The sequence below is a fragment of the Oryx dammah genome, unplaced genomic scaffold, assembly GCF_014754425.2.
Source record: "Oryx dammah isolate SB20612 unplaced genomic scaffold, SCBI_Odam_1.1 HiC_scaffold_26, whole genome shotgun sequence".
NCBI classification, from domain to species: domain Eukaryota; kingdom Metazoa; phylum Chordata; class Mammalia; order Artiodactyla; family Bovidae; genus Oryx; species Oryx dammah.
The window spans coordinates 85009421-85036289 of NW_024070210.1; the positions used below are offsets into that span (position 1 = coordinate 85009421).

Genomic DNA, 26869 nt, shown 5'->3' on the forward strand with positions numbered 1-26869 from the left:
CAATACCAGAAAAACACACAACCCAATCAAAAAGTGGGAAAAAGACCTAAACAGACATTTCTCCAAAGAAAACATACAAATGACTAACAAACACATGAAAAGATGCTCAACATCACTCATTATCAGACAAATGCAAATCAAAACCACAATGAGATATCCCCTCACACTGGTCAGAATGGCCATCAACAGAAAGTCTACAAACAACAAATGCCGGAGAGGCTGTGGAGAAAAGGGGACGCTCTTGCACTGTTGATGGAAATGTAAACTGATACAGCCACTATGGACAACATTATGGCGATTCCTTAAAAAAGGAAGAATAAAACCATCATACGACCCAGCAATCCCACACCTAGGCATATACCCTGAGGAAACCAAATTGAAAAAAAACACATGTATCCCATTGTTCATTGCAGCACTATTTACAATAGCTAGAACATGGAAGTAACCTAGATGTCCAGGATAAAGAAGCAGTGGTACATATACACAATAGAGTATTACTCAGCCATAAAAAGGAATGCATTTAAGTCAGTTCTAATGAGGTGGATGAACCTAGAGCCTATTATACAGAGTGAAGTAAGTTAGAGAATGATAAATATCATAGTCTAACACATATATTTGGAATCTAGAAAAATGGTACTGAAGAATTTGTTTACAGGGCAGCAATGGATAAATGGACATAGAGAATAGACTTACAGACATGGGGAGCGGGAGGAGAGAGTGAGATGTATGGAGAGAGTACCATGGAAACTTACATTACCATATGTAAAATAAATAGCCAACAGGAATTTGCTATATGGCTCAGGAAACTCAAACAGGGGCTCTGTATCAACCTAGAGGGGTGGGGTAGGGAGGGAGATGGAAGGGAGGTTCAAAAGGGAGAGGATATATGTACACCTACCCTGCTTATTTAACTTCTATGCAGAGTACACCATGAGAAACGCTGGACTGGAAGAAACACAAGCTGGAATCAAGATTGCTGGGAGAAATATCAGTAACCTCAGATATGCAGATGACACCACCCTTATGGCAGAAAGTGAAGAGGAACTAAAAAGCCTCTTGATGAAAGTGAAAGAGGAGAGTGAAAAAGTTAGCTTAAAGCTCAACATTCAGAAAATGAAGATCATGGCATCCGGTCCCATCACTTCATGGGAAATAGATGGGAAAACAATGGAAATAGTGTCAGACTTTATTTTTGGGGGCTCCAAAATCACTGCAGATGGTAACTGCAGCCATGAAATTAAAAGACGCTTTTGGAAGAAAAGTTATGACCAACCTAGACAGCATATTCAAAAGCAGAGACATTACTTTGCCGACTAAGGTCCGTCTAGACAAGGCTATGGTTTTTCCAGGAGTCACGTATGGAGAGTTGGACTGTGAAGAAGTCTGAGGGCCAAAGAATTGATGCTTTTGAACTGTGGTGTTGGAGAAGACTCTTGAGGGTCCCTTGAAGTGCAAGGAGATCCAACCAGTCCATTCTGAAGGAGATCAGCCCTGGGATTTCTTTGGAAGGAATGATGCTAAAGCTGAAGCTCCAGTACTTTGGCCACCTCGTGCGAAGAGTTGACTCATTGAAAAAGACTGATGCTGGGAGGGATTGGGGGCAGGAGGAGAAGGGGACGACAGAGGATGAGATGGCTGGATGGCATCACTGACTCGATGGAAGCGAGTCTGGGTGAACTCTGGGAGTTGGTGATGGACAGGGAGGCCTGACGTGCTGCAGTTCATGGGGTCGCAAAGAGTCGGACACGACTGAGCGACTGAACTGAACTGAACTGATGGCTGATTCATGTTGAGGTTTGACAGAAAACAACAAAATTCTGTAAGGCAATTATCCTTCAATTTAAAAAATAATTTAATTAAAATAAAAAATATACAAAAATGTGTTGGATGCCATGAAAGCAGTACTCAGAGGGAAACTTATAGCATTAAATGCCTATGTTAAAACAAATAGATATTTTAAACGAATAATTTAGGGACTTCCCTGGTGGTCCTGTGGTTACAACTCTGTGCTTCCAGTGCAGGCAGCACAGATTCCATCTCTGGTCAGGGAACTAGGGTCCCACATGCTGCAGAGCCAAAAAATAAAATAATAATAATTTAGCTTTACACCTTAAAGAACTAGAAAAAGAAGAACACAATAAACACAAAGCTAGAAGGTGGAAGAAAATAATAAATATTAGAATGAAGACAAAGTTAGAGCATAGGAAAACAAAATAAGTGAAAATAAAGTTAGTTCTTTGAAAAGACCAACAAAATTGACAAATTTTTAGCTAGAATAACACAGAAAGAGAAAGAGGAGACTCAAATAACTAAAATCAGAAATGAAAATGAGGACATTACTATCTACTTTACAGTAATAAAAATAACTATAAGAGAGTACTATAAACCATTGTATGCCAAAAAATTAGATCTAGATGAAATCTGCAAGTTCCCAGAAACACAGATATCAAAAACAGACTCAAGAAGAAATAGAAATAGAAAATCTTGATAGACCTATAGCAGTAAAGATTGAGTCAGTAATCAAAAACCTCTTTCCCAAGAAGAAAAGTTCATGATTAGATGGTGTCACCAGTGAATCTACCAAACATTAAAGAAAAATTAACATCAATTCTTCACAATTCTTCCAAAAGATAGAAGAGGAGGGAATATCTCCTAATTCATTCTATGAGGTCAGATAAACACATTTCAAGAAAAATTACAGCTCAATATCCTTTATGAATATAGATACAAAATTCTTTAAGAAAATACTAGGAAACAGAATCCATTGGCATATTAAAAAGAATAGACTCTATGTTCAAGTAGGATTTATCCCAAGAATACAAGTGTGAATCAGTATAAGAAAATCAATCAGCATGATACACCACATTAATAAAAGAAATGAAAAAAACCATATTGTCTTCTCAACTGATGCAGAAAAATCATTTGACAAAACTCAACACCCTTTCATGTTAAAAAAAAAATTCAGAAAAGTAGAATTGATTGGCATTTTCTCAACATAATAAAGGTCATTTATAAAAAAAAGAACCCACAACTAGCATCATACTCAGTAGTGAAAGACTAAAAGCTTTCCCCCTAAGATCAGGAACTAGATAAAGATGATCACTTTCTCCCCTGCTATTCAACATTTGCTGGAAATTCTAACCAGGGCAGTAAGGCAAGAAAAAGAAATGAAATGCACCCAAAAGGAAAAGTCAATCTATCTTTATTTGTAGATGACATGATCCTACATAGAGAAATTCAAAATAATCCACAGAGCTACAATAACTATATAGTACTATATAGTAACTACACACTATAATAAATTCAGAAAAGCTGCACAGCAGACAAAATCAGTTATGTTTCTATACATCAACAATGACCAAGCTGAAAACAATTCCATTTACAATAGCATTCAAAACAATCAAATACTTGAGAATAAATTTCCCCAAAGAGGTGAAAGATTTTTACACTAAAAATATAAAACATTGTTAAAAGGCATTAAAGAAGACCTAAATAAACAATCAAAAAAAAATCCTTTGATGGAATATTTCTATTTTAAGGCCCAAGGATATCTACAGATTTAATGCAATCCCTTTTAAAATTCAAGCAGTCTTTTTTTTTTTTTTTCCCCAGGAATGGAAAAGCTAGTTCTCAAATTCATATGGAATTGCAAGTTGCCCGGAATGAGCAAAAGCAATCTTAAAAAAGAAAAACAAAGTTGGGGAACTCACACTTCCCCATTTCAAAACTTATTACAAATCTACAGTAAGCAAAATAGTGTCATAATAGCACAGGGATAAACATGTAGATCAATGGAGTGGAATTCAGAGTTCAGAAATAAACTCATTTATCTATTGCCAGTTGATTTTCAACATTGGTGCAAGAGCATTCATTGGGGAAAAATAATCTCTTCAACAAATGGTGCTGGGACAACTGGATATTCACATACAAAAGAGTAAAGTTCAACTCCTACCCACATCACATACAAAAATTAATTCAAAATGGATCAATGACCTAAGTATTAATATAAGAGTTCATACTACAAAACTCATAATAAAATATACACTATCATATGTATCTTAGAAAGCAAGGACTAAAGAAAGAATTTTCAAATGAACGTTTCAAGAACTTTGCCAGATTATAGAGGAGATATTTTGAATATTCTCAAATCATGCTATACAGCTTTGACCCTGTATAAGCATAGAAAACCTCTTTAAAGCTGCAAGTAACAAAAAGCTATTATTTATTAAGCACTTAGTATGTACCAGTCCCTTCACATATGTTATTCTTTTTAAACTTTTTAATTCACCCAATATCAACAGGTATTCTACATCACTGAAAAAAAAAATAGAAGCTACAATCTGGAATTCCCTCAATTTTTTGCTACAGAACCTATAATCTCACCAATATCTGAGCCCATTCTTTCTCCTTCCCTCCTATTGCAATAAAGGAGGTGTTAATCTTTTCATCTATAGAAAAAAAAAAAATCCTCTACCAGAACTCTGGATCTCCATTTCACCCTCCTACCCATCTTCAGGCTCTCCTTGTCTTCTGGCTCCTTCTCATCAGCTCCTAAACACGAGTCTCACCTATCTCAAAATAACTAATATTTTCCCTAGGCTTTACTTTCCCCTCCAGATAATCATCTTTTCCTCTCATCCTAGGCAGTTAAGTATCTCAAGAATTGTCTACATTTTATATCTCTATTTTCTTATCTCAACTTATTTGTCCAGTATGCCTTCCTCATCAACACCTCTACCACAACCATTTTTGGACTAATTGAGAACAAGATCTTGAGTCTTTATCTCGATTTCTCAATTACAACAGTGTCAATTCCTCCCAAGTTATATATTTCACATAAAGACTTTAGTTCCAACTGAAAGTACTGGAGGCAGATATTGTTACTGAGGCTGCACAGGCATATTCCTGAGCAAATGGCTTGGGATAAGATGCTGAGCTTTGCAGGAGAAGTGAGGGCAGTGGAGAAAGGCAGTGAAAGAAGAGAAGCAGGGAGGAATGGACCACCTCCCCCACGAGGGGCGCCCCATCAGCAAGTATGTCCTTGAAATGACACAGGAGCAGGGTTCTTCCAGGCTCCACATTTGCCCCTTTCATCATAAAGTAAGAACAGCTGAAAAGAATAGATGCTATGAATACTGCTGTGAAGCAGAAGAAAACCAAGGCAATGTTTTAGTTAAATAAGTAAAGGAGAGGAAAAAAAGGGAAAGGAAGCACAAAGCCCAAAGTACCGGTGGCAAATATCCACCAGGGAAGATGAACATGATGAGGAAGATCCCAAAGGTGGCAAATTCTTCTTTCTTTAAATACTTTTCCTTTGGCTTCTATTTTGGAGAAGAAAATGGCAACCCACTCTAGTATTCTTACCTGGGAAATCCCATGGATATAGGAGCCTGGTGGGCTACATCCACGGGGTCACAAAGAGTTGGACATGACAGAGAGTCTTCCCCTTCACTTCACTTGACTTCTATTTAACTACACTTTCCCTAGTATGCCTCTTACTTCTCTATTCTTGCCCCCAGTTGCTTTAGGAGCGCCTTTTCCTTATTTGTCTTTTTAAATTGGAGTTCCTTAAGCCCTAGTTCTAGGCCTTATTCTCTTCTCTTCTCTATATATTACATACAGAATCTTGCTATATCAGTGGTTTATATTCCCATTTATATGCAGATAGCTCCTAAATACGTATATTCCCAACTATTTAAGGTTTAGACCAATATATCTAACTGGTACATGTCTCATAGGCATCTTAAATATAGTAAAAAAAAATAGCATTTCCAAAATAATCTCATTCATAAATTTGCTTACTCTTAAACATACTGAACCAAGGACTTCCAGATGTTCAAGCTGAATTTGGAAAAGGCAGAGGATCCAGAGATCAAATTGCCAAAATCCATTAGATCATAGAAAAAGCAAGAGAGTTCCAGAAAAACATCTACTTATGCCTTATTGATTATGCCAAAGCCTTTGACTATGTGTATCACAACAAACTGTGGAAAATTCTTAAAGAGAAGGGAATACCAGACCATCTTACCTGCCTCTTGAGAAATCTGTGTGCAGGTCAAGAAGCAACTATCAGAACTGACATGGAACAACGGACCAGTTCCCAGTTGGGAAAGGAGTACATCAAGGCTGTATATTGTCACCCACTTATTTAATCTATATGCAGAGTACATCATGTGAAATGCCAGGCTGGATGAACCACAGGCTGGAAACAAGATTGCAGGGAGAAATATCAATAAACTCAGATACACAGATGACACCACCTTTATGGCAGAAAGCGAAGAGGAACTAAAGAGCATCTAGATGAAGGTGAGAGAGGAGAGTGAAAAAGTTGGCTTAAAATTCAGCATTCAAAAAATGAAGATCATGGCATCCAGTCCCATCATTTCATGGCAAATAGATGGGAAAACAATGGAAACAGTGACAGACTTTATCTTTTGGGGCTGCAAAATCACTACAGATGGTGACTGCAGCCATGAAATTAAAAGATGCTTGCTCCTTGGAAGAAAAGCTATGACCAACCTAGACAGCATATTGAAAAGCAGAGACATTACCTCGCTGACAAAGGTCCATCTAGTCAAAGTTATGGTTTTTCCAGTAGTCATGTATAGATGTGAGAGTTGGACCATAAAGAAAGCTGAGCGCCAAAGAATTGATGCTTTTAAACTGTGGTGTTGGAGAAGACTCTTGAGAGTCTCTTGGACTGCAAGGAGATCAAACCAGTCAATCCTAAAGAAAATAAACTGAATATTCATTGGAAGGACTGATGCTGAAACTGAAGCTCCAATACTTTGGCCACCTGATGCAAAGAACCGACTCATAGGAAAAGGCCCTGATGCTGGGAAAGATTAAAGGCAGGAGGAGAAGGGGATGACAGGATGAGATAGTTGGATGGCATCACTGACTCGATGGACATGAGTTTAAGCAAGTTCTGGGAGTTAGTGATGGACAGGGAAGCCTGGTGGGGGCAGTCCATGGGGTTGCAAAGAGTTGGATACAACTGAGCGACTGAACTGAACTGAATGTGTTAATATTATTGAGCACTCCTTTGTCTTAGACATCAATCACCAAGTTCTATTGATTCTTAAATCCTTAATATCTCTTGAACTCAACTACTTATTTCTATTCCCTCTGTTACCTTCCAGATCCAGAACATCATCTTTCACCAGATTCTTATAGTCTCATAACTGACCTCTACTCCCAATCTGTTCCCTCTTTTATGTACCCTGCAGCCAACTAGGATGACTTGTTAAAAATGCTTAAAATCATTTAAAATATTCTTATGGTCTTTAGGACAAAGTACAAACTCCTGCTGCTGCTGCTAAGTCGCTTCAGTTGTGTCCGACTCTGTGCAACCCCATAGACGGCAGCCCACCAGGCTCCCCATCCCTGGGATTCTCCAGGCAAGAACACTGGAGTGGGTTGCCATTTCCTTCTCCAACAAACTCCTAAACACAACTAAAATCCCTGGACATTATATATAAACTAGATATAAGAAGACTCTTAAAGGTAAACAAAAAAAGGTATACTGGCTAAAGGCCTCTAAACCCAAGAAATGGCATGGTAGCGCATTCTCCATGGACTTCCCTGGTGGCTCAGACGGTAAAGCGTCTGCCTATAATGCAGGACACCTGGGTTCAAACTCTGGGTTGGGAAGATCTCCTGGAGAAGGAAATGGCAACCCACTCCAGTATTCTTGCCTGGAGAATCCCGTGGACAGAGGAGCCTGGCGGGCTACAGTCCATGGGGTCACAAAGAGTTGGATACAACTGAGCAACTTCACTTGCAGGGCATTCTCCAGATTTCCTTCTTTGCCTCATACACCCCAGACTTGGAGCTGAAGCAGTTGACAACTCTGAAAAAGGAGGCAGCACATACATAAAAACCCCATAAAAGCCATTCCCTTTAGCCAAAGGATCTGGGAAGGGGGAGGCTAGCAATGCAGAAAACTTTTAGATAGTAACCACTCTATTCCAGCAAAATAGTACAGAAAAACTGTGACCACCAGCAAAACCCAAGTAGGGATGCTGCCCTCACCAGTGTGGTGCCAGAGAAAGGGGAGTAGGAAGCCAGAAATTTCATCCCTGATGGGTGTACTGAATAGTGGAGAGCATGGGGACAGCCTGGACTTCTACCTCTATTCAGCAGTAGTAAGTCATCCTTCCTGCTCACCACTACAGTGGTGAGAAAGGAGGCCTAGTGGAGAATGTTCACCACTAACTTAGCAGGAATGATAATCAACTGATGTCAACACCAAGATGACCGAGATGTTAGAATCATATTACAAAAATGTTAATGTAGCCATCATAACATGCTTCAGTGAACATTATAAATATGATCAATATAAATGAAAAAGTATAAAATTTCCCCAAAGAAACAGAAGATATAAAGGAGTACCAAATGAAAATTTTAGAATTGAAAAATAAAATAACTGAAACAAAAAGCTAAGTGAACAGTCTCAACAGAAGAATAGGGGGCAGGAGGCAGGGAACAGAGGAAAGAATATGTAAACTTGAAGACAGAGTAATAAAAATTACAGAAATCTGAATGAGAAAGCAAACCAAAAAGATAAATGAAGAGAGCCCCAGAATCCATAGTACTATAGTAAAATGACATGCCTGTCACTGGAGTCCTCGGAAGAGAGATTAAGGTAGAGTTGAAAAAGTGCTCAAAGAAATAATGAATGAAAAGTTCCCAAATTTGGCAAAACCCATAAGCCTATAGATACAAGAATCTGAACAAATTCCAAATAGGATAAATCTAAAATAATCCACACCAAGATATCTTATAGCAAACATGTCAAAATTAAAGTCAAAGAAAAATCCTTGAAAGCAGTGAGAAAGAAGTGACATCTTACCACCAAGAAAAGACAAAACAAATGACAGTGGATTTCTCATCAATTATACTTCTGTATTTTAGTAATGACCATGTGACCACTGAAATTAAAATACCATTCTAAGTTGTTCAAAAATGAAATAAGTATGCTGCTGCTGCTGCTGCTGCTAAGGCGCTTCAGTCGTGTCTGACTCTGTGCGACCCCATAGACGGCAGCCCACCAGGCTCCCCTGTCCCTGGGATTCTCCAGGCAAGAACACTGGAGTGGGTTGCCATTTCCTTCTCCAACGCGTGAAAGTGAAAAGTGAAAGTGAAGTCACTCAGTCGTGTCCGACTCTTAGCGATCCCATGGACTGCAGCCTACCAGGCTCCTCCGTCCATGAGATTTTCCAGGCAAGAGTACTGGAGTGGGCTGCCATTGCCTTCTTTGAAATAAGTAGAAACCTAGGAAAACATAAGAAGGCTTGTCCACAGAAAACTCAGAATACTAATGAAAGAAATTAAAGGTCTAAATAAATGGAGAGACAGATTGTGTGAATGGATTGGAAGATTCAGTAAAGATGTTACTCATCTCTAAACTGATATCTAAGTTTGATGCAGTTTCTATCAAAATCCCACAAAGATTTTTTTTCTGTAGACATAGGCAAGTTTTTTTTTTATAAAATTTACATGGAAAGGCCACAAAGCTAGAATAATTATTTAAAATAAGAGAAAAAATGGGAGAGGGACTTCCCTGGTGGTCTAGTGGTTAAGACTCTATGCTCCCAATGGAGGGGGCACTGGATCGGTTTCTAGTTGAAGAACTAAGATCCTGCATACCCCATGGTGCAGAAAAAAAAAAAAAAAGGGAAGAAATAAGAGAAATTCATTTATTTAATTTCAAGATTTATTAAAGACAGTAATCAAGACTGTATGCTATCGGCAAAGGGATAAACACTAAACCAACAGAATAAAGTATTCAGAAATAAGTAGATCTCTACATACATGCCTAATTGATTTTTTTTTAAAGATACAAAAGCAATTCAATGGCAGAAAGATAGACTTCTCAAAATATGGTGCTTGAGCAACTGAACATTCATAGATTAAAAAAAAAACCTCAAGCTTAGCTTCACAGCTTATGTAAAAATTAACTCAAAATGGATCATAGACTTATAAGTAAAATGTAAAACTATAAAACTTTAAGATAAAAACATAGAAGAAAATCTTCCAGGTACAAGGGTAACCAGAGCTCTTAGTCTTGACACCAAAGGCATTATTCATGAAAGGATTAACTGGACTTCATCAAAATAAAACTTGTGCCCTACAAAAGACTATGTAAAGAGTATGAAACAACAAGCTACAGATGGGGACAAAGTATTTGCAAACCACATATACAATAAAAGACTAGCAACTAGTATGCATAAAGAGCTCTCAAAATTCAACAGGGGAAAAAAAAGGAAAAGGAAATAAGAAAGAATCCAATGAGAAGACAAAACACATGATGTGACATTTCACCAGAGAACACAGGGATGGCAGATAGGCACACAAATACTATGAATAACCATTATGAAAATGCAAATTAAATCCGCCATAATCTACTACAATACATACCCACTGCTGCTGCTGCTAGTCACTTCAGTCACGTCCGACTCTGTGCAACCCCATAGACGGCAGCCCACCAGGCTCCCCTGTCCCTGGGATTCTCCAGGCAAGAACACTGGAGTGGGTTGTCACATACCCATTAGAATTTCTTTAAAAAAAAAAAAAAAAAAGGATAACAGCACCAATGCTGACAAGGATAAAGAGAAACTGAATTGTTTACACATTCCTGGTGGGAATGTTAGATGGTATGACCTCTATGGAAAAGAGTTAAAAGAGTTTCTTTGAAATCTAAACACACAGCTTCCATACAATCTAGTATTGTACCCCTGGGTATTTATCCCAGAGAAATTAAGACTTATGTTTACATAGAAAGCTATATAAGAATTCTTTTTTTTTTTTAATAAGAATTCTTATACAGCTTTATTCATAATAGCCAAAAACTGGGAATAACTCCCATGTCCTAGAATGGGTGGAATGGTTAAACTCTGGTACACCTGTTTCATGAAATACTACCCAGCAATGAAAAGGAGGGAGCTATTGATACAGCAGCCGGGGTGAGTCTGCAGGGAACTGTGCTGAGTGAAATTAGGCAATCTCAAACATTTACAGTTACACAATTCCACTTATACAAAATTCTTAAAAGACAAAATTATAGAAATGTAGAGCACAATCATTGTGTCAGGGGTTAATGAAGGACTGGGGGCTGGAGAAAAGTGTGGCTATAAAAAAGGCAACATGAAGGATCTTTGTGCTGATAGAAATGGTCTGTATATTGACGGCACCAATGTTAATATCCTGGTCATGATATTTTACTATAATTTTGTAAGATCTTATCATTGTGGGAACTGGTATCGGGTGTACAGAATTTCTCTGCATTATTTCTTACAACTACTGTGAATATACAAGTATCTCAAACTAAAAATATCAGTTAAAAAAAAAGAGAAGTAATAAACTGGGGAAAATATCTGTAGCAAGCATATAAGGCACAGGACAACAAAATCATTTTACAAAAAGCTTTAAAATAAACATTTTTTAAAGTTTTAGTAAAAAGCTTTTTTAAAAGCTTTAGTAAATTAATAATTAAAATAGTAAACATCTTCCAGAATGATAGGGAAACAGATATGTATATATAATTTTTTTTTTAAATTACCATTAGAATTTGGGAAAAAAACCATTTATCAGCATTCAAAGGAATACAAATTAAAACTTCAATAAGGTATAATCATCTTTCTATGAAATTGGCAAAAAAAACCCTAAATTAAAAAAATATATCCAAACGTAACTGAGTTGCATGAAAAAGTGCTCTTGTATACTCCTTGTATATTTGCTAGTGTTAACTGTAAAAAGCATTTCTAAGTTTTGACCTAGTAACCCAAATTCAACAATCCATCTGAAGAAAAATAAAAATGTCGTCAAAGATGTACAACCAGTAATGCTCACCCCAGCTTTGTTTGCAGTAGAAAAACTTGGAAACAAGCCCATGTTTAACAATAGCGAATGATTTTACAATTTATATATAGTACATACATACAATGGAATTAACTAAAAGTTATGCTTTTAAGAACACTTACTGACAAGGAAATGTTCAAGATATATTAAGTAAAAAATATACTAATTTGTCACTAAGTGATTCTCTTTGGGTCACGGGTTTACAGATTTAAATTTTTTTGTTTCTACCTTTGATATTCCAAATCTTAGAGTGGGAAGGGCAAGACACAAAGCATAAAGACTCTCAAAGAAAAAAATGTGTAAATTGGTTTTATAAATGTTTTAAATTTCTACATGGAAAAATCAAAATACAAACAATAAGCCTGAAAAAATATTTGTAAAACTATGACACAAAATTCTAATTTCCTATTATATAAAAGGTTGTATGCATCACTAATAAAGAGCAAACCATAGAGAAATAAATAGACTATTTCTACAGATAAAATATAAATACAAAAAAAATGTTCAACTCATAACTAAGAAATATACATTATAACAATAACTAGCTGGCATTTTTTCATTTATCAGATTGGACAAATGTAAAAGTTTGATCAAGTATCTCACTTTCAAAGGTGTGAAAAAACTGGCACAACTAAAAGTGCATGTCTACACGAAAACATGCACATGGATGTTTACAGCAGCTTTTTCATAACTGCCCCATCTTGGAAACCACCAAGATATCCCTTCAATAGGTGAATGGATAAACTGTGGTTCAGTTCAGTTCAGTTGCTCAGTCATGTCCGACTCTTTGCGACCCCATGAATCACAGCACGCCAGGCCTCCCTGTCCATCACCAACTCCTGGAGTTCACTCAGACTCACGTCCATCGAGTCAGTGATGCCATCCAGCCATCTCATCCTCTGTCGTCCCCTTCTCCTCCTGCCCCCAATCCCTCCCAGCATCAGAGTCTTTTCCAATGAGTCAACTCTTCGCATGAGGTGGCCAAAGTACTGGAGTTTCAGCTTTAGCATCATTCCTTCCACAGAAATCCTGGGGTTAATCTCCTTCAGAATGGACTGGTTGGATCTCCTTGCAGTCCAAGGGACTCTCAAGAGTCTTCTCCAACACCACAGTTCAAAAGCATCAATTCTTCGGCGCTCAGCCTTCTTCACAGTCCAACTCTCACATCCATACATGACCACAGGAAAAACCATAGCCTTGACTAGACGGACCTTAGTCGGCAAAGTAATGTCTCTGCTTTTGAATATACTATCTAGGTTGGTCATAACTTTTCTTCCAAGGAGTAAGCATCTTTTAATTTCATGGCTGCAATCACCATCTGCAGTGATTTTGGAGCCCCCAGAAATAAAGTCTGACACTGTTTCCACGGTTTCCCCATCTATTTCCCATGAAGTGATGGGACCGGATGCCATGATCTTCGTTTTCTGAATGTTGAGCTTTAAGCCAACTTTTTCGCTCTCCTCTTTCACTTTCATCAAGAGGCTTTTTAGCTCCTCTTCACTTTCTGCCATAAGGATGGTGTCATCTGCATATCTGAGGTTATTGATATTTCTCCCGGCAATCTGGATTCTAGCTTGTGTTTCTTCCAGTCCACCATTTCTCATGATGTACACTGCATATAAGTTAAATAAGCAGGGTGACAATATACAGCCTTGTCGTACTCCTTTTCCTATTTGGAACCAGTCTGTTGTTCCATGTCCAGTTCTAAGTGTTGCTTCCTGACCTGCATACATCTGTTCAATAAAATGCCATACAGTACTGAAAGAAATGAGCTGTCAAGCCACAAAGACATGGAGGGACCTTAAATGCATATTGCTAAGTGAAAGAAGCCAATCTGAAATGGTTATGTACTGTATGATTCTAATTATATGATATTCCGGAAGAGGCTAAAATATAAAGATACCAGTACTGCATGGGCTGGAACACAGATATCACTTTGCCAGCAAAGGTCCATATAGTCAAAGCTATGTAGTCATGTAGGGATGTGAGAGCCTGACCACAAAGAAAGTTGAACACTCAAGAATTGATGCTTTCAAATTGTGGTGCTGAAGACGACTCTGGAGAGTCCCTTGGACTGCAAGGAGATCAGATTAGTCAATCCTAAAGGAAGTCAAAATTCTCCAAGCCAGGCTTCAGCAATACGTGAACCATGAACTTCCTAATGTTCAAGCTGGTTTTCGAAAAGGCAGAGGAACCAGAGATCAAATTGCCAACATCTGCTGGATCATCAAAAAAGCAAGAGAGTTCCAGAAAAACATCTCTTTCTGCTTTATTGACTATGCCAAAGCCTTTGACTGTGTGCATCACAATAAACTATAGAAAATTCTGAAAGAGATGGGAATACCAGACCACCTGACTTGCCTCTTAAGAAATCTGTATGCAAGTCAGGAAGCAACAGTTAGAACTGGACATGAAACAACAGACTGGTTCCAAATAGCAAAAGGAGTACGTCAAGGCTGTATATTGTCACCCTGCTTATTTAACTTATATGCAGAGTACATCATGAGAAATGCTGGGCTGGAAGAAGCACAAGCTGGAATCAAGATTGTGGGAGAAATATTAATAACCTCAGATATGCAGATGACACCACCGTTATGGCAGAAAGTGAAGAGGAACTAAAAAGCCTCTTGTTGAAAGTGAAAGAGGAGAATGAAAAAGTTGGCTTAAAGCTCAACATTCAGAAAATGAAGATCATGGCATCCGGTCCCATCACTTCATGGGAAATAGAAGGGGAAACAGGGGAAACAGTGTCAGACTTTATTTTTGGGGGCTCCAAAATCACTGCAGATGGTGATTGCAGCCATGAAATTAAAAGACGCTTACTCCTTGGAAGGAAAGCTATGATCAACCTAGATAGCATATTCAAAAGCAGAGAAAAATAGGAAAGAGAAAAGGGGGTTAGGTGAAATAAAATTGGTCACTAGTAGATAAATTGTTGAAACTGGATGCTGGGTACATGGGTTTATTAATCTGTTTACTTTTGCACATGTTTAAAATTTTCCGTAGCAAACTCTTTGCCGACTAAGGTCCGTCTAGTCAAGGCTATGGTTTTTCCAGTAGTCATGTGTGGATGTGAGAGTTGGACTGTGAAGAAGGCTGAGGGCCAAAGAATTGATGCTTTTGAACTGTGGTGTTGGAGAAGACTCTCTTGAGAGTCCCTTGGACTGCAAGGAGATCCAACCAGTCCACTCTGAAGATCAGCCCTGGGATTTCTTTGGAAGGACTGATGCTAAAGCTGAAACTCCAGTACTTTGGCCACCTCATGCGAAGAGTTGACTCATTGGAAAAGACTTTGATGCTGGGAGGGATTGGGGGCAGGAGGAAAAGGGGACGACCGAGGATGAGATGGCTGGATGGCATCACCAACTCGATGGACATGAGTCTGAGTGAACTCCAGGAGTTGGTGATGGACAGGGAGGCCTGGCGTGCTGCAATTCATGGGGTTGCAAAGAGTCAGACACGACTGAGCAACTGAACTCAACTCAAAGGAATTCAACCCTAAATATTCATTGGAAGGACCAATGCTAAGCTCCAATACTTTGGCCACTTGTTGCAAAGAGCCGACTCATTGAAAAAGACCCTGAATCTGGGAAAGATTAAAGGCAAAAGGAGAAGGGGGCGGCAAAGGATGAGATAGTCAGATAGTATCACCCACATGAATCTGAGAAAACTCTGGAATAGTGAAGGACAGAGGAACCTAGCATGCTGTAGTCCATGGTGTTGCTAACAGTCAGACACTACTTAGCTACTGAACAACAAATGGAAGGTTGGGAGAAGGAGAGATGAGTAGGTAATGCACAAGGCCTTTTTTAAGACAGTGAAACCATTGTGTATGATATTGTAATGGTGAATACATGGTATTTTACATTTGTCAAAACTGAAAGAATGTACAACACAAAGAGTGAAACTTAAGGTACTATGGACTTCAGTAATAATAATGTATCAACATTGGTTCATCAGTTGTAACAAATGTACCACACCAGCATAAGCTATAAATAATAGGGGAGATTTGGGGGGAGGAGAGCAAGGTATGTAGGAACTTTGTACTCTTTTTAAATTTTTTTGCAGCTCACAACTGCTCTAACAGAATAAAGATCTGATTTTTAATAACTTGTCCTATTGGAGGATTCTATGAACTAACTGTTCTGAAAATTATTAAACATAGGGAAAGATTCAAGCACATGATGCCTTTCCAACACACTGGACCACTGGGGACTCAAACAACATATGGGAGGCACTTTCTCTTTATAAGACATATTTCAGCTAATAAAGGAAGGAATGACATCCCCTTTTTAAACACCTGATCAATTAATCTATCCATGTAATAATCATCAAAGCCTGCTAAAAATATAAAAACAGACATACCAGATTGACAACACATCTTGACAAAAACCAAAACCATCAACCTGAGTCTGACAAAGCCTCTCTAGATCTAACTACCAACTTACCAAAAACATACTAAATGGTACTATGGGGGGATATAATCAGCAAAATCCATGCTGTGTAAAACCACAAGTACAATGACTAATTTCTTTGACAAATTTTAAGAAGGGGAAAAAGAAGAGGTGTCGATTAAAAGAGATTTAAATCAACTAATCTCAATGTGTAAACATTATTTGGATCTATTTAGTTTGTTCCATTCAAACTAAATTTATTATAATATTTTTATTTACTTATTTATTTTTGGCTGTGCTTGATCTTCGTTGCTTTGCACAGGTGTTCTCCATTTGTGACACGGAGGGGCTACTCTCTAGTTGTCATGCTTGCACTTCTCACTGTGCTGGCTTCTCTTGCTGCCAGTGGGCTCTAGGCTCGCAGGTTTCACTACTGCGGCACAAAGGCTCAACAGCTGCAGCAGGGGGGCTCTAAGGCACATGGGCTTTGCTTTAGTAGTGGGGCACACAGGCTCAGTAGGTGCAGCTCATGGACCCTAGAGCAGGGGCTCAGTAGTTGTGGCACACAGGCTTAGTTGCTCGGGGGCATGTGGGATTTTCCCGGACCAAGGACCAAATCCATGTCCCCTGCATTGGCAGGTGGATTCTTATCCACTGTGCCACCAAAGTCCAGGCTGATAAAATTTTAAAATTATTACACAATCAGAAATTTGAACATTGACTAGATTTGATGACTTAAAGAATTATTAAACTTTTATGTGTGGTATTTTTGGTAGTTTTTTTTTTTTTAAAGCTTATAGAGCTTTACACTATCATATTTACAAATAAAATGAAAAGTATCTAGTACTTAATCCAACATGAAAATAGGAAAGAGAAAAGGGGGTTAGGTGAAATAAAATTGGTCACTAGTAGATAAATTGTTGAAACTGGATGCTGGGTACATGGGTTTATTAATCTGTTTACTTTTGCACATGTTTAAAATTTTCCGTAGCAAAATTGTTTTTTAAAAATAAGCAACAGTGGACTTCCGTGGTGGTCCAGTGGTAAAGAAATCACCTGCCAGTGCAGAGGACACCGGCTCAACCCCTGGTCCAGGAAGATCCCACAGGCCATGGAGAGACAAAGGCCAAGTGCCACAACTACTTGAGCCCTTGCACTCTAGGACTCATGCACCGTGACGACTAAACCCACACACTGCGACTACTGAAACCCACTCTAGAGCCTGTGCTCCACAGCAGGAGAAGCCGCCGCCATGAGAAGCTTGAGCACTGCAGCGAGAGTAGTCCCAGCTAGTCACAACTAGAGAAAGCCCTCACCCAGCAACGAAAAGCCAGCATAGTCAGAGTAATAAATCAATCATTTTATAAAATACAATAAGCAACAGTAGTAAACAGTAAAAGTGTTATCAGACAAAACGTGTATACTCCTTTTTATAATACAGCTAACTGTGTGGGAGTTAGTTTTGATCCCTGCTACTCCCTCAGTCACTGTATCCATTCAATCACCAAATCCTGTTGATTCTACCTCTTAACTGTCACTTCTTCCCATCTAGTCCAAGCTAAATTTGACCTGTGCACACTTCTACTTCTGCCTACTTTCAAAACTGTAGCCAGAGTGGGGTTTTTTAAGAACACAAATTTGATCATATCTACCCTTTGCTTAGAATCTACTGACGACTTCACACTATCAGATAAAGGCTAAAATTATTCAATATGCAATTTGAGGATTTGCAAGATCTAGTCCAGCCCCATGTACCTTACCAGCTCCATCTGGAGGTGCTCTCCTCTACCTTTCTGTTTTTTTTTTTAATTTCATTTATTTATTTTAACTCTCTCCTACCTTTCTATACTCTGGCTGCTTCTTGAACTTGCCATTACTCATTCTCACCTCACAGCATTTACACATGCTCTTCCCTCTACCTGGAATGCCCCCTTCTTCCTTACACACAACCTTATCGTACAGATCTCACTTTAAGGCTACAGTCCATGAAGTTTCAAGAGTTGGACATGACTTAATGACAAAACCACCACAAATTGTGAAACAGAATTACCTGTACCATAATCACAAAATTACAGTTAACCTTAATGGTGTTAGTCGTGTGTGTGTGCATGTGAAGTCACTTCAGCTGTGTCTGACTCTGTGCAGCTCTATGAACCTGCCAGGCTCCTCTGTCCATGGGATTCTCCAGGCAAGAATACTTGAGTGGGTTGCCATGCCCTCCTCCAGGGGATCTTCCTGACCCAGGGATCAGAACTGCATCTCCTGAAACTCCTGAACTGCTGGAGGATTCTTTACCATTGAGCCACCAGGGAAGTCCATGTTAGTCATACTCCCAGATGCAAAATTTGGAAAGCTTCCATGTATATGTGTATAAACAAACAGAAAATAAGTGAGAATGATCTCGTTACAAATCCAGGTTACAGTCCTTCACTAATACTCCAGAAGTATTTAACAACAAAGGAATAGGGATGTATCTTAATATATCATCCACCTTTCAAAAGTGGCACATATATAATATTCAGATAAAAGTAGTTTTGATTACAAGCTCCAATTATGCTATTCAGATAGAACACTCAGATCCTCTAAAAGAGTAATAAGATAACATATCTTAAAATTTTACATTTATATGCAATTATTTTAAACCAGCTACTCTGGAGAAGGGAATGGCAACCCACTCCAGTTTTCATGCCTGGAGAATCCCATGGACAGATACCTGGTGGGCTGCAGTGCAAGGGGTTGCAAAGAGTTGGACACGACTGAGCGACTAACACTACTACTACATATATAGTGGACTGCACAGTCTCTTAAGTCTTATAAAATGGAAGAATTCACTAACCTCTCAAGTAAAATCAAAGCGTAAACACTTTAAAGATTAGATACTCATAACTTTTACAATGAATGAGAAAACTACAAACTCCTGAACCAAAATTTTATTTTAATTTGTTAGCTTTCAGTGCATATGAAACTTTTTCATAACATGTGACATATAAAGATGTTAACACAGTGAACTACAATAGAAAATATTTTCATACAATTTTTGAATCACTAATATGCTTATTTCTCCCACGAACGAATGCACAGTTAGCTTAAATCACCTTTGTCATGAGTATCAAGTATGTGTAAAATTTTTATATTATTATTTAATAACTGCTTAAGGAGGTTGTGAGTTTCTTCTCCATGACCAACACATAGTATTTTTTTCAATGTATGGACTACTACAGTAGCTTTTCCTCTCATCTCTGATGGAACATATTTTATATCTAAATATTCAGATAATTTATATCTAGAACTATACAGCATGTTAATAACAGTTATAATGTCATAAACTCCACCACTGCTTCGTCCTTGTGGTAACAACTGGGATTTATACATTTTTTCTAATTTATGTTCTGCTGCTATGGCTAGAGCAAGGCTTCGTTTTAGGTGTTCTTTAGAGGCTCGGATGTCCGCTCTATATTCTGGCTTGTAGCTCTCAGGAAGAGGTACGTGATGCAACTGTGAATTAATATCTGCAATTCTTTTCAAAACGTCTTCATTATACACATCATGTGATTCAAGATAATCCATTCCATTGTCACCTGAGAGCTGAGGAACATCTTCTTCCGTGGCAGTATCCAAGTCAGTGCTCCTGCTTAAAGAGGTGACATCTTGACTTGGTTCAGTAACACTTGGCACTTGCGTTGGTGCCTCAGTGCGATGTTCAATTGGCTCTGGCTCCGGCTCTGGCTCATCTTTCTCAATAAAAGGTTCTTTTGCATGTAAAACAACAGAAACATTATTTGGTTTAATCGACCAGAATGCTGTGCTTTTAGTACGTTTTTTCTTGTCTATTTCCAGTGTGAAGCCCCTAGTAGGGAAAGTTGTAGTTTCTTCACTGACAGGATTGATTAAAACATCATTGTCACCTGGACCGACATCATGTGTATATTTTAGCTCCTTAACTCTTGATACTCTCGGTCCTATGAAATTAGCATTATTTGGAGACTTTGATTTTTTCTGACGACCTGGCTCCTTAGTGGGAACACTTAGTATTAGGTTCTGTAAAACTTGTACGTAATGATTCAAGTTTTGTTCTTCATCAGGCGTCACAGTTACTCCTTAAGGGAAAAAAAAATAAGTAACATTTATTATTATATATGACATACTGACAGTATGTACTCACCTAAGTTTACTTCACATGCTATCACTTAAAAGTTGAGATAAAGAACCAAGAAATAAAGCACCTCTGACACAGTCAACTCTCACCTAAATAAACAAAATTATTTTTAAAGATTCTTATTAAAATACATGAGCAAGATTACTGTAAAAGTTGTATATTAACACAATTCTCTATTTCTCTTTGCTTTTACTCTCCTATATAACTTACGATTCAGTAGGTAGCTTATTAAAACAAAATTCTTAGTTATGTTCTCTAACACAGGGGTGTGTTATAGTAGACTCACAGTGGCTCATTAGAGCCAACTATTAAATTTTAAGGAACAACATGAGCCAGATGGTAAACATAGACATCACTAAAAATTAAATTCTGTATTTACAATTAAGTAAATATATTCAAAACAAGGTAATAAATATTCAAAACTCACCCTTTCTTATTATTTTATTTCATCTCACTATTATCTTTGCTCTTGAGGTTATTTATATCTAGTATGTTATAAATGCTATGTAGTGGCTGGCTTCCCCGGTCACTTAGTGGTAAAGAATTTGCTTGCCAATGTAGGAAACGTGGGTTCAGTCCCTGGATCAGGAAGATCCCCTGGAGTAGGAAATAGCAACCTACTCCAGTGTTCTTGTCTGGAAAATTTGTATCTAGTACATTATAAATCCTATATAATGGGATTTATAGGTTTATTGATGTTTATCACTCGACAGGGAGGTGAAAGAGATAAACAGATATGCCTCTGTTTATCTCTTTCACCTCCCTGTCGAGCAATGTCAAGTAGGTAGTTTGAAATCGACCATGGTGAGAGTATTTATACCATGTAAATGGGCAAATGCTATAAGTCAGGGTGTATTCATCTCTCAGAAAAGCCAGTTGTTAAACATTTACCAGTATATCAGTCGGACACAACTTAGCAACTAGACCATCAACACTCCTTTCAACCCAGAAAAGATCTAACTACAGCCTCTGGGTCATATCCACCCAAATGTTTTTATAAATAAAGTGGGTTTTTTTTTTTCCACTCAGTCTTGCTCCTTTGTTTATGTATTATATACACTGCTTTGCTGTTCAGTAGAGCTGAATAGTTGGAACAGAGACTTTATGGCCTAGAAAACTATCTGGGCCTTTACAGAAAAAGTTTACTGATTTCTGGTTTAAATCATCAACATTTTACTCTTACAGTAAAATGGCAGTTCTATTTATACTGGTATTTTGTAGCATCTTCTCATTTTCAATGTGGAAAACAGAAAAGATTACTGAATAATATACTCTGAAATTCTGTTCAACTCCCCTACTCTGATGGATATAAATTGATTTAATTCAAGGAGGTAAGTTACCTTTTCCCAAACACTAATGAATAAGTTCTAATTGAACATTCCCTCTGCAGGCAAAATGGAATAACAAACTTTCTGCCCAGAAGGCACTTTTATTCAGCTCTTTAGCAAGCACAAGTTCAGTTTAGTTCAGTTGCTCAGTCATGTCTGACTCTTTGCGACCCCATGAATCGCAGCACGCCAGGCCTCCCTGTCCATCACCAACTCCCGGAGTTCACTCAGACTCTCGTCCACCGAGTCGGTGATGCCATCCAGCCATCTCATCCTCGGTCGTCCCCTTCTCCTTCTGCCCCCAATCCCTCCCAGCATCAGAGTCTTTTCCAATGAGTCAACTCTTCGCATGAGGTGGCCAAAGTACTGGAGTTTCAGCTTTAGCATCATTCCTTCCAAAGAACACCCAGGGTTGATCTCCTTCAGAATGGACTTGTTGGATCTCCTTGCAGTCCAAGGGACTCTCAAGAGTCTTCTCCAACACCACAGTTCAAAAGCATCAGTTCTTCAGTGCTCAGCCTTCTTCACAGTCCAACTCTCACATCCATACATGACCACTGGAAAAACCATAGCCTTGACTAGACAGACCTTTGTTGGCACAGTAATGTCTCTGCTTTTGAATATGCTATCTAGGTTGCTCACAACTTTTCTTACAAGGAGTAAGTGAAAAGGAAAGATATAAGCATCTGAATGCAGAGTTCCAGAGAATAGCAAGAAGAGATAAGAAAGCCTTCTTCAGCGATCAATGCAAAGAAATAGAGGAAAACAACAGACTGGGAAAGACTAGAGATCTCTTCAAGAAAATTAGAGATACCAAGGGAACATTTCATGCAAAGATGGGCTCGACAAAGGACAGAAATGGTCTGGACCTAACAGAAGCAGAAGATATTAAGAAGAGATGGCAAGAATACACAGAAGAATTGTACAAAAAGGATCTTCATGACCCAGGTAATCTCGATGGTGTGATCACTCATCTAGAGCCAGACATCCTAGAATGTGAAGTCAAGTGGGCCTTAGAAAGCATCACTACGAACAAAGCTAGTGGAGGTGATGGAATTCCAGTTGAGCTAGTTCAAATCCTGAAAGATGATGCTGTGAAAGTGCTCCACTCAATATGCCTGCAAATTTGGAAAACTCAGCAGTGGCCACAGGACTGGAAAAGGTCAGTTTTCGTTCCAATCCCAAAGAAAGGCAATGCCAAAGAATGCTCAAACTACCGCACAACTGCACTTATCTCACATGCTAGTAAAGTAATGCTCAAAATTCTCCAAGCCAGGCTTCAGCAATACACGAACCATGAAATTCCAGATGTTCAAGCTGGTTTCGAAAAGGCAGAGGAACCAGAGATCAAATTGCCAACATCCGCTGGATCATAGAAAAAGCAAGAGAGTTCCAGAAAAACATCTATTTCTGCTTTATTGACTATGCCAAAGCCTTTGACTGTGGGCATCACAAAAAACTGTGGGAAATTCTGAAAGAGATGGGAATAGCAGACCACCTGAGCTGCCTCTTGAGAAATCTGTATCCAGGCCAGGAAGCAACAGTTAGAACTGGACATAGAACAATAGACTGGTTCCAAATAGGAAAAGGAGTACGTTAAGGCTGCATACTGTCACCCTGCTTATTTAACTTATATGCAGAGCAAGCACAAAGTAGTCCCCAAATGCTTTTCCTCCTCTCTTTCTCATCTGTTAAATTTAGACCAGATGGAATTTTAATCAAACTTGAAAGCATATTTCTAAATTTTGAAAAAGTCTTAGTCAGAAGTTTAATAGGCCATGTGACAGTGGAAAGATGCTAGACATGTCTACTAGAGATCTAGATTCTAAAAGCAGACTCTGCATTTTATGTCATGTTTAGAAAAGTCTGGCATCTTCAAGATCCATTTGATGATAGGTGAAAAAAGAAAGAGAACGTAGATTTATTTGTATATTATCCTCATAATTTTTTATGAATAAATGATATAGCATCATACATTTGTCTGGAAATTGAGATTTTTTTTCACCGATTAGAAGGATAACATTATCAAATTCATGTGGGCATTTGCCCCTGAGGAGAGAGAATGGGACTGAAGTTGGACATTAAAGGGGTCTTTGAACTTATCTATAAACTTTTACTCTCTAAGCACACACGCCCAATCATTTAGCACAGTAAACAATTAAAGGTCATATTTTAAAAAGAAAATACTTATTTACATATTCTTATGTGTATAAATTAGATTAGGTCCAGTAGACAGAGTGCCAGAAGAACTATGGATGGAGGTCAGTAACATTATACAGGAGGCAGTGACCAAAATCATTCCAAAGAAAAAGAAATGCAAGAAGGCAAGTGGTTGTCTGAGGAAACTTTACAAATAGCTAAGGAAAGAAGAGAAGCAAAAGGCAAAGGACAAAGGGAAAGATATATCCAACTGAATGCAGAGTTCCAAAGAAGAGCAAGGAGAGATAACAAGGGCTTTTTCAATGAACAATGAAAAGAAATAGAGGGAAACAACAGAATAGGGAAGAATAAAGAACTCTTCAAGAAAACTGGAGCTATCAAGGGAATATTTCATGCAAGGATGGGCACAATAAAGGACAGAAACAGTAAGGACCTAACAGAAAAAGAAGAGATTAAGAAGAAGTGGCAAGAATACACAGAAGAATTATACAAAAAAAAAAAAATCTTAATGACTCAGATAACCACAATGGTATGGCCACTCACCTAGGGCCAGATATCCTGAAGGGTGAAGTCGAATGGGCCTTAGGAAGTATTACTACCAACAAAGCTAGCAGAGGTGATGGAATTCTAGCTAAGCTATTTAAAATCCTAAAAGATGATGCTGTTAAAGTATTGCACTCAATATGCCAGCAAATTTAGAAAACTCAGCCATGGCCCCAGGACTGGAAAAGATCAGTTTTCATTCCAATCCCAAAGAAGAGCAATGGCAAAGAATGTTCTAACTACCATACAATTGTGCTCATTTCACGTGCTAATAAGGTTATACTCAAAATTCTTCAAGCCAGGCTGAAGCAGTGTGTGAACCAAGAATTTCCAGATATATAACCTGAGTTTAGAAAAGGCAGAGGAATCAGAGATCAAACTGCCAACATTCATTGTATCAGAGAAAGCAAGGGGATTCCAGAAAAGAAAAAAAAAAAAAAACCTACCTGTGCTTCACTGACTAGGCTAAAGCATTTGACACTGTGGATCACAACAAACTGTGGAAAATTCTTAAAGAGTAATACCAGACCACCTTACCTGTCTCCTGAGAAACCTGTTTGTAGGTCAAGAAGCAAACAGTTAGAACTGGACATGGAACAACTGACTGGTTCAAAATTGGGAAAGGAGTATGACAAGGCTGTATATTATCATCCTGCTTATCTAACTTAAATGCAAAATACATCATGTGAAATGTCAGATTGGATGAATCACAAGCTGTAATCTAGACTGCCCGTAGAAATATCAAAAACCTCATCTATGCAGATGATACCATTCTAATGGCAGAAAATAAAGAGGAATTAGAGAGTATCTTGATAAGGGTGAAAGAGGAGAGTGAAAAAGCTGGCTTGAAACTCAACATTCAAAAACCTAAGATCATGGCTGCAGATCCCATCACTTCATGCCAAATAGATGGGTGAAGTGGAAGCACTAACAGATTTTAGTTTCTTGGGGACAAAATCACTGCATGGTGACTGCAGCCATGAAATTAAAATATACTTGTTTCTTGGAAGGCAAGCTAAGACAAATCTAGACAGTATATTAAAAATCAAAGACCTCACTTTGCAGACAAAGGTCCATCTAGTCAAAACTATAGTTTTCCCAGTAGTCATGTATGGATGTGAGAGTTGGACCATAAAACAGGTTGAAAGGTGAAGAATTGATGTTTTCAAATTGTGGTGCTGGAGAAGACTCTTGAGAGTCCCTTGGACGATCAAACTAGTCATCATTCCTGAAGAAAATCAACCCTGAGTATTTATTGGAAGGATGCTAAAGCTGAAGCTCCAATACTTGGACCACCTGATGCAAATAGCTGACTCAATGGGAAAGACCCTGATGCTGGGAAAGACTGAGGGTAGGAGGAGAAGGGAGGGATAGAGGATGAGATGGTTGAAAGGCATCACTAACTCAATTGACATGAGTTTGAGCAAATTCCAGGAGACAGTGGAGGACAGAGGAGCCTAGTGTGCCACAGTCCATGGGGTAGCAAAGTCGAACCCGACCTGGCGATTGAACAACAGCAAATATTTATAAAATGCATTGTCCTGAATCTAGAGGTTTTTCTGAAGGAAAATACTAAGGAAGATTAACTTGTGACCTAGTGCAGTGAAAAAATATCTTTCATTCTGGTTCTGGTTCTACCACTTTCTAGCATCATGATCTTATTTCTCTACTACTAAATTACTATCTACTAAATTTCTCTGAATATCTACTTAACTATAGAATTAAGATACTAAATCTGCCCTTTATCTCATAGACTTAAAAATATTGGTTATTTGAAAACACTTTAGGAGGCGGTCCTTAGATGGTGGAGGAATAGGACAGGGAGACCACTTTCTCCCCCACAAATTCATCAAAAGAACAGTTGAACGCTGAGCAAATTGCACAAAACAACTTCTGAATGCTGGCAGAAGACATCAGGCACCCAGAACGGTAGCCCATTGTCTTTGAAAGGAGATGCAGAAGTCTTGAGGCTACTGTAAGAATAAGACTGAAAACCAGAGGCAGGAGGCTTAAGTCCAAAACCTGAGAACACCAGAGAACTCCTGACTCCAGGGAACATTAATCGATAAGAGCTCATCAAAAGCCTCCATACCTACATTGAAACCAAGCACCACCCAAGGGCCAACAAGTTCCAGAGCAAGACATACCATGCAAATTCTCCAGCAACACAGGAACATAACTCTGAGCTTCAATATACAGGCTGCCCAAATTCACACCAAACCCACTGACATCTCAAAACTCACTACTGGACACTTCATTGCACTCCAGAGAGAAGAAATCCAGCTCCACACACCAGAACACTGACACAAGCTTCTCTAACCAAGAAACCTTGACAAGCCACCTGTCCAACCCCACCCACAGAAAGGAACCTCCACAATAAACAGGAACCACAAACTGCCACAATACGGAAAGGCCACCCCAAACAC

The 26869-nt window shown here is 38.5% G+C and overlaps 1 protein-coding gene across 1 annotated transcript in view; it reads right to left on the reverse strand.

Moving 5' to 3' along the window:
• Window positions 1-19178: 19178 nt before the first annotated feature.
• Window positions 19179-26869, reverse strand: part of LOC120853743 (sperm equatorial segment protein 1-like) — an 83424-nt gene continuing 75733 nt past the window's right edge. The window contains exon 2 of the mRNA XM_040227658.1: window positions 19179-20353. Coding sequence (XP_040083592.1) covers window positions 19338-20353 — 1016 coding nt within the window. The 3' untranslated portion in view covers window positions 19179-19337. The remainder of the gene's footprint in view (window positions 20354-26869) is intronic.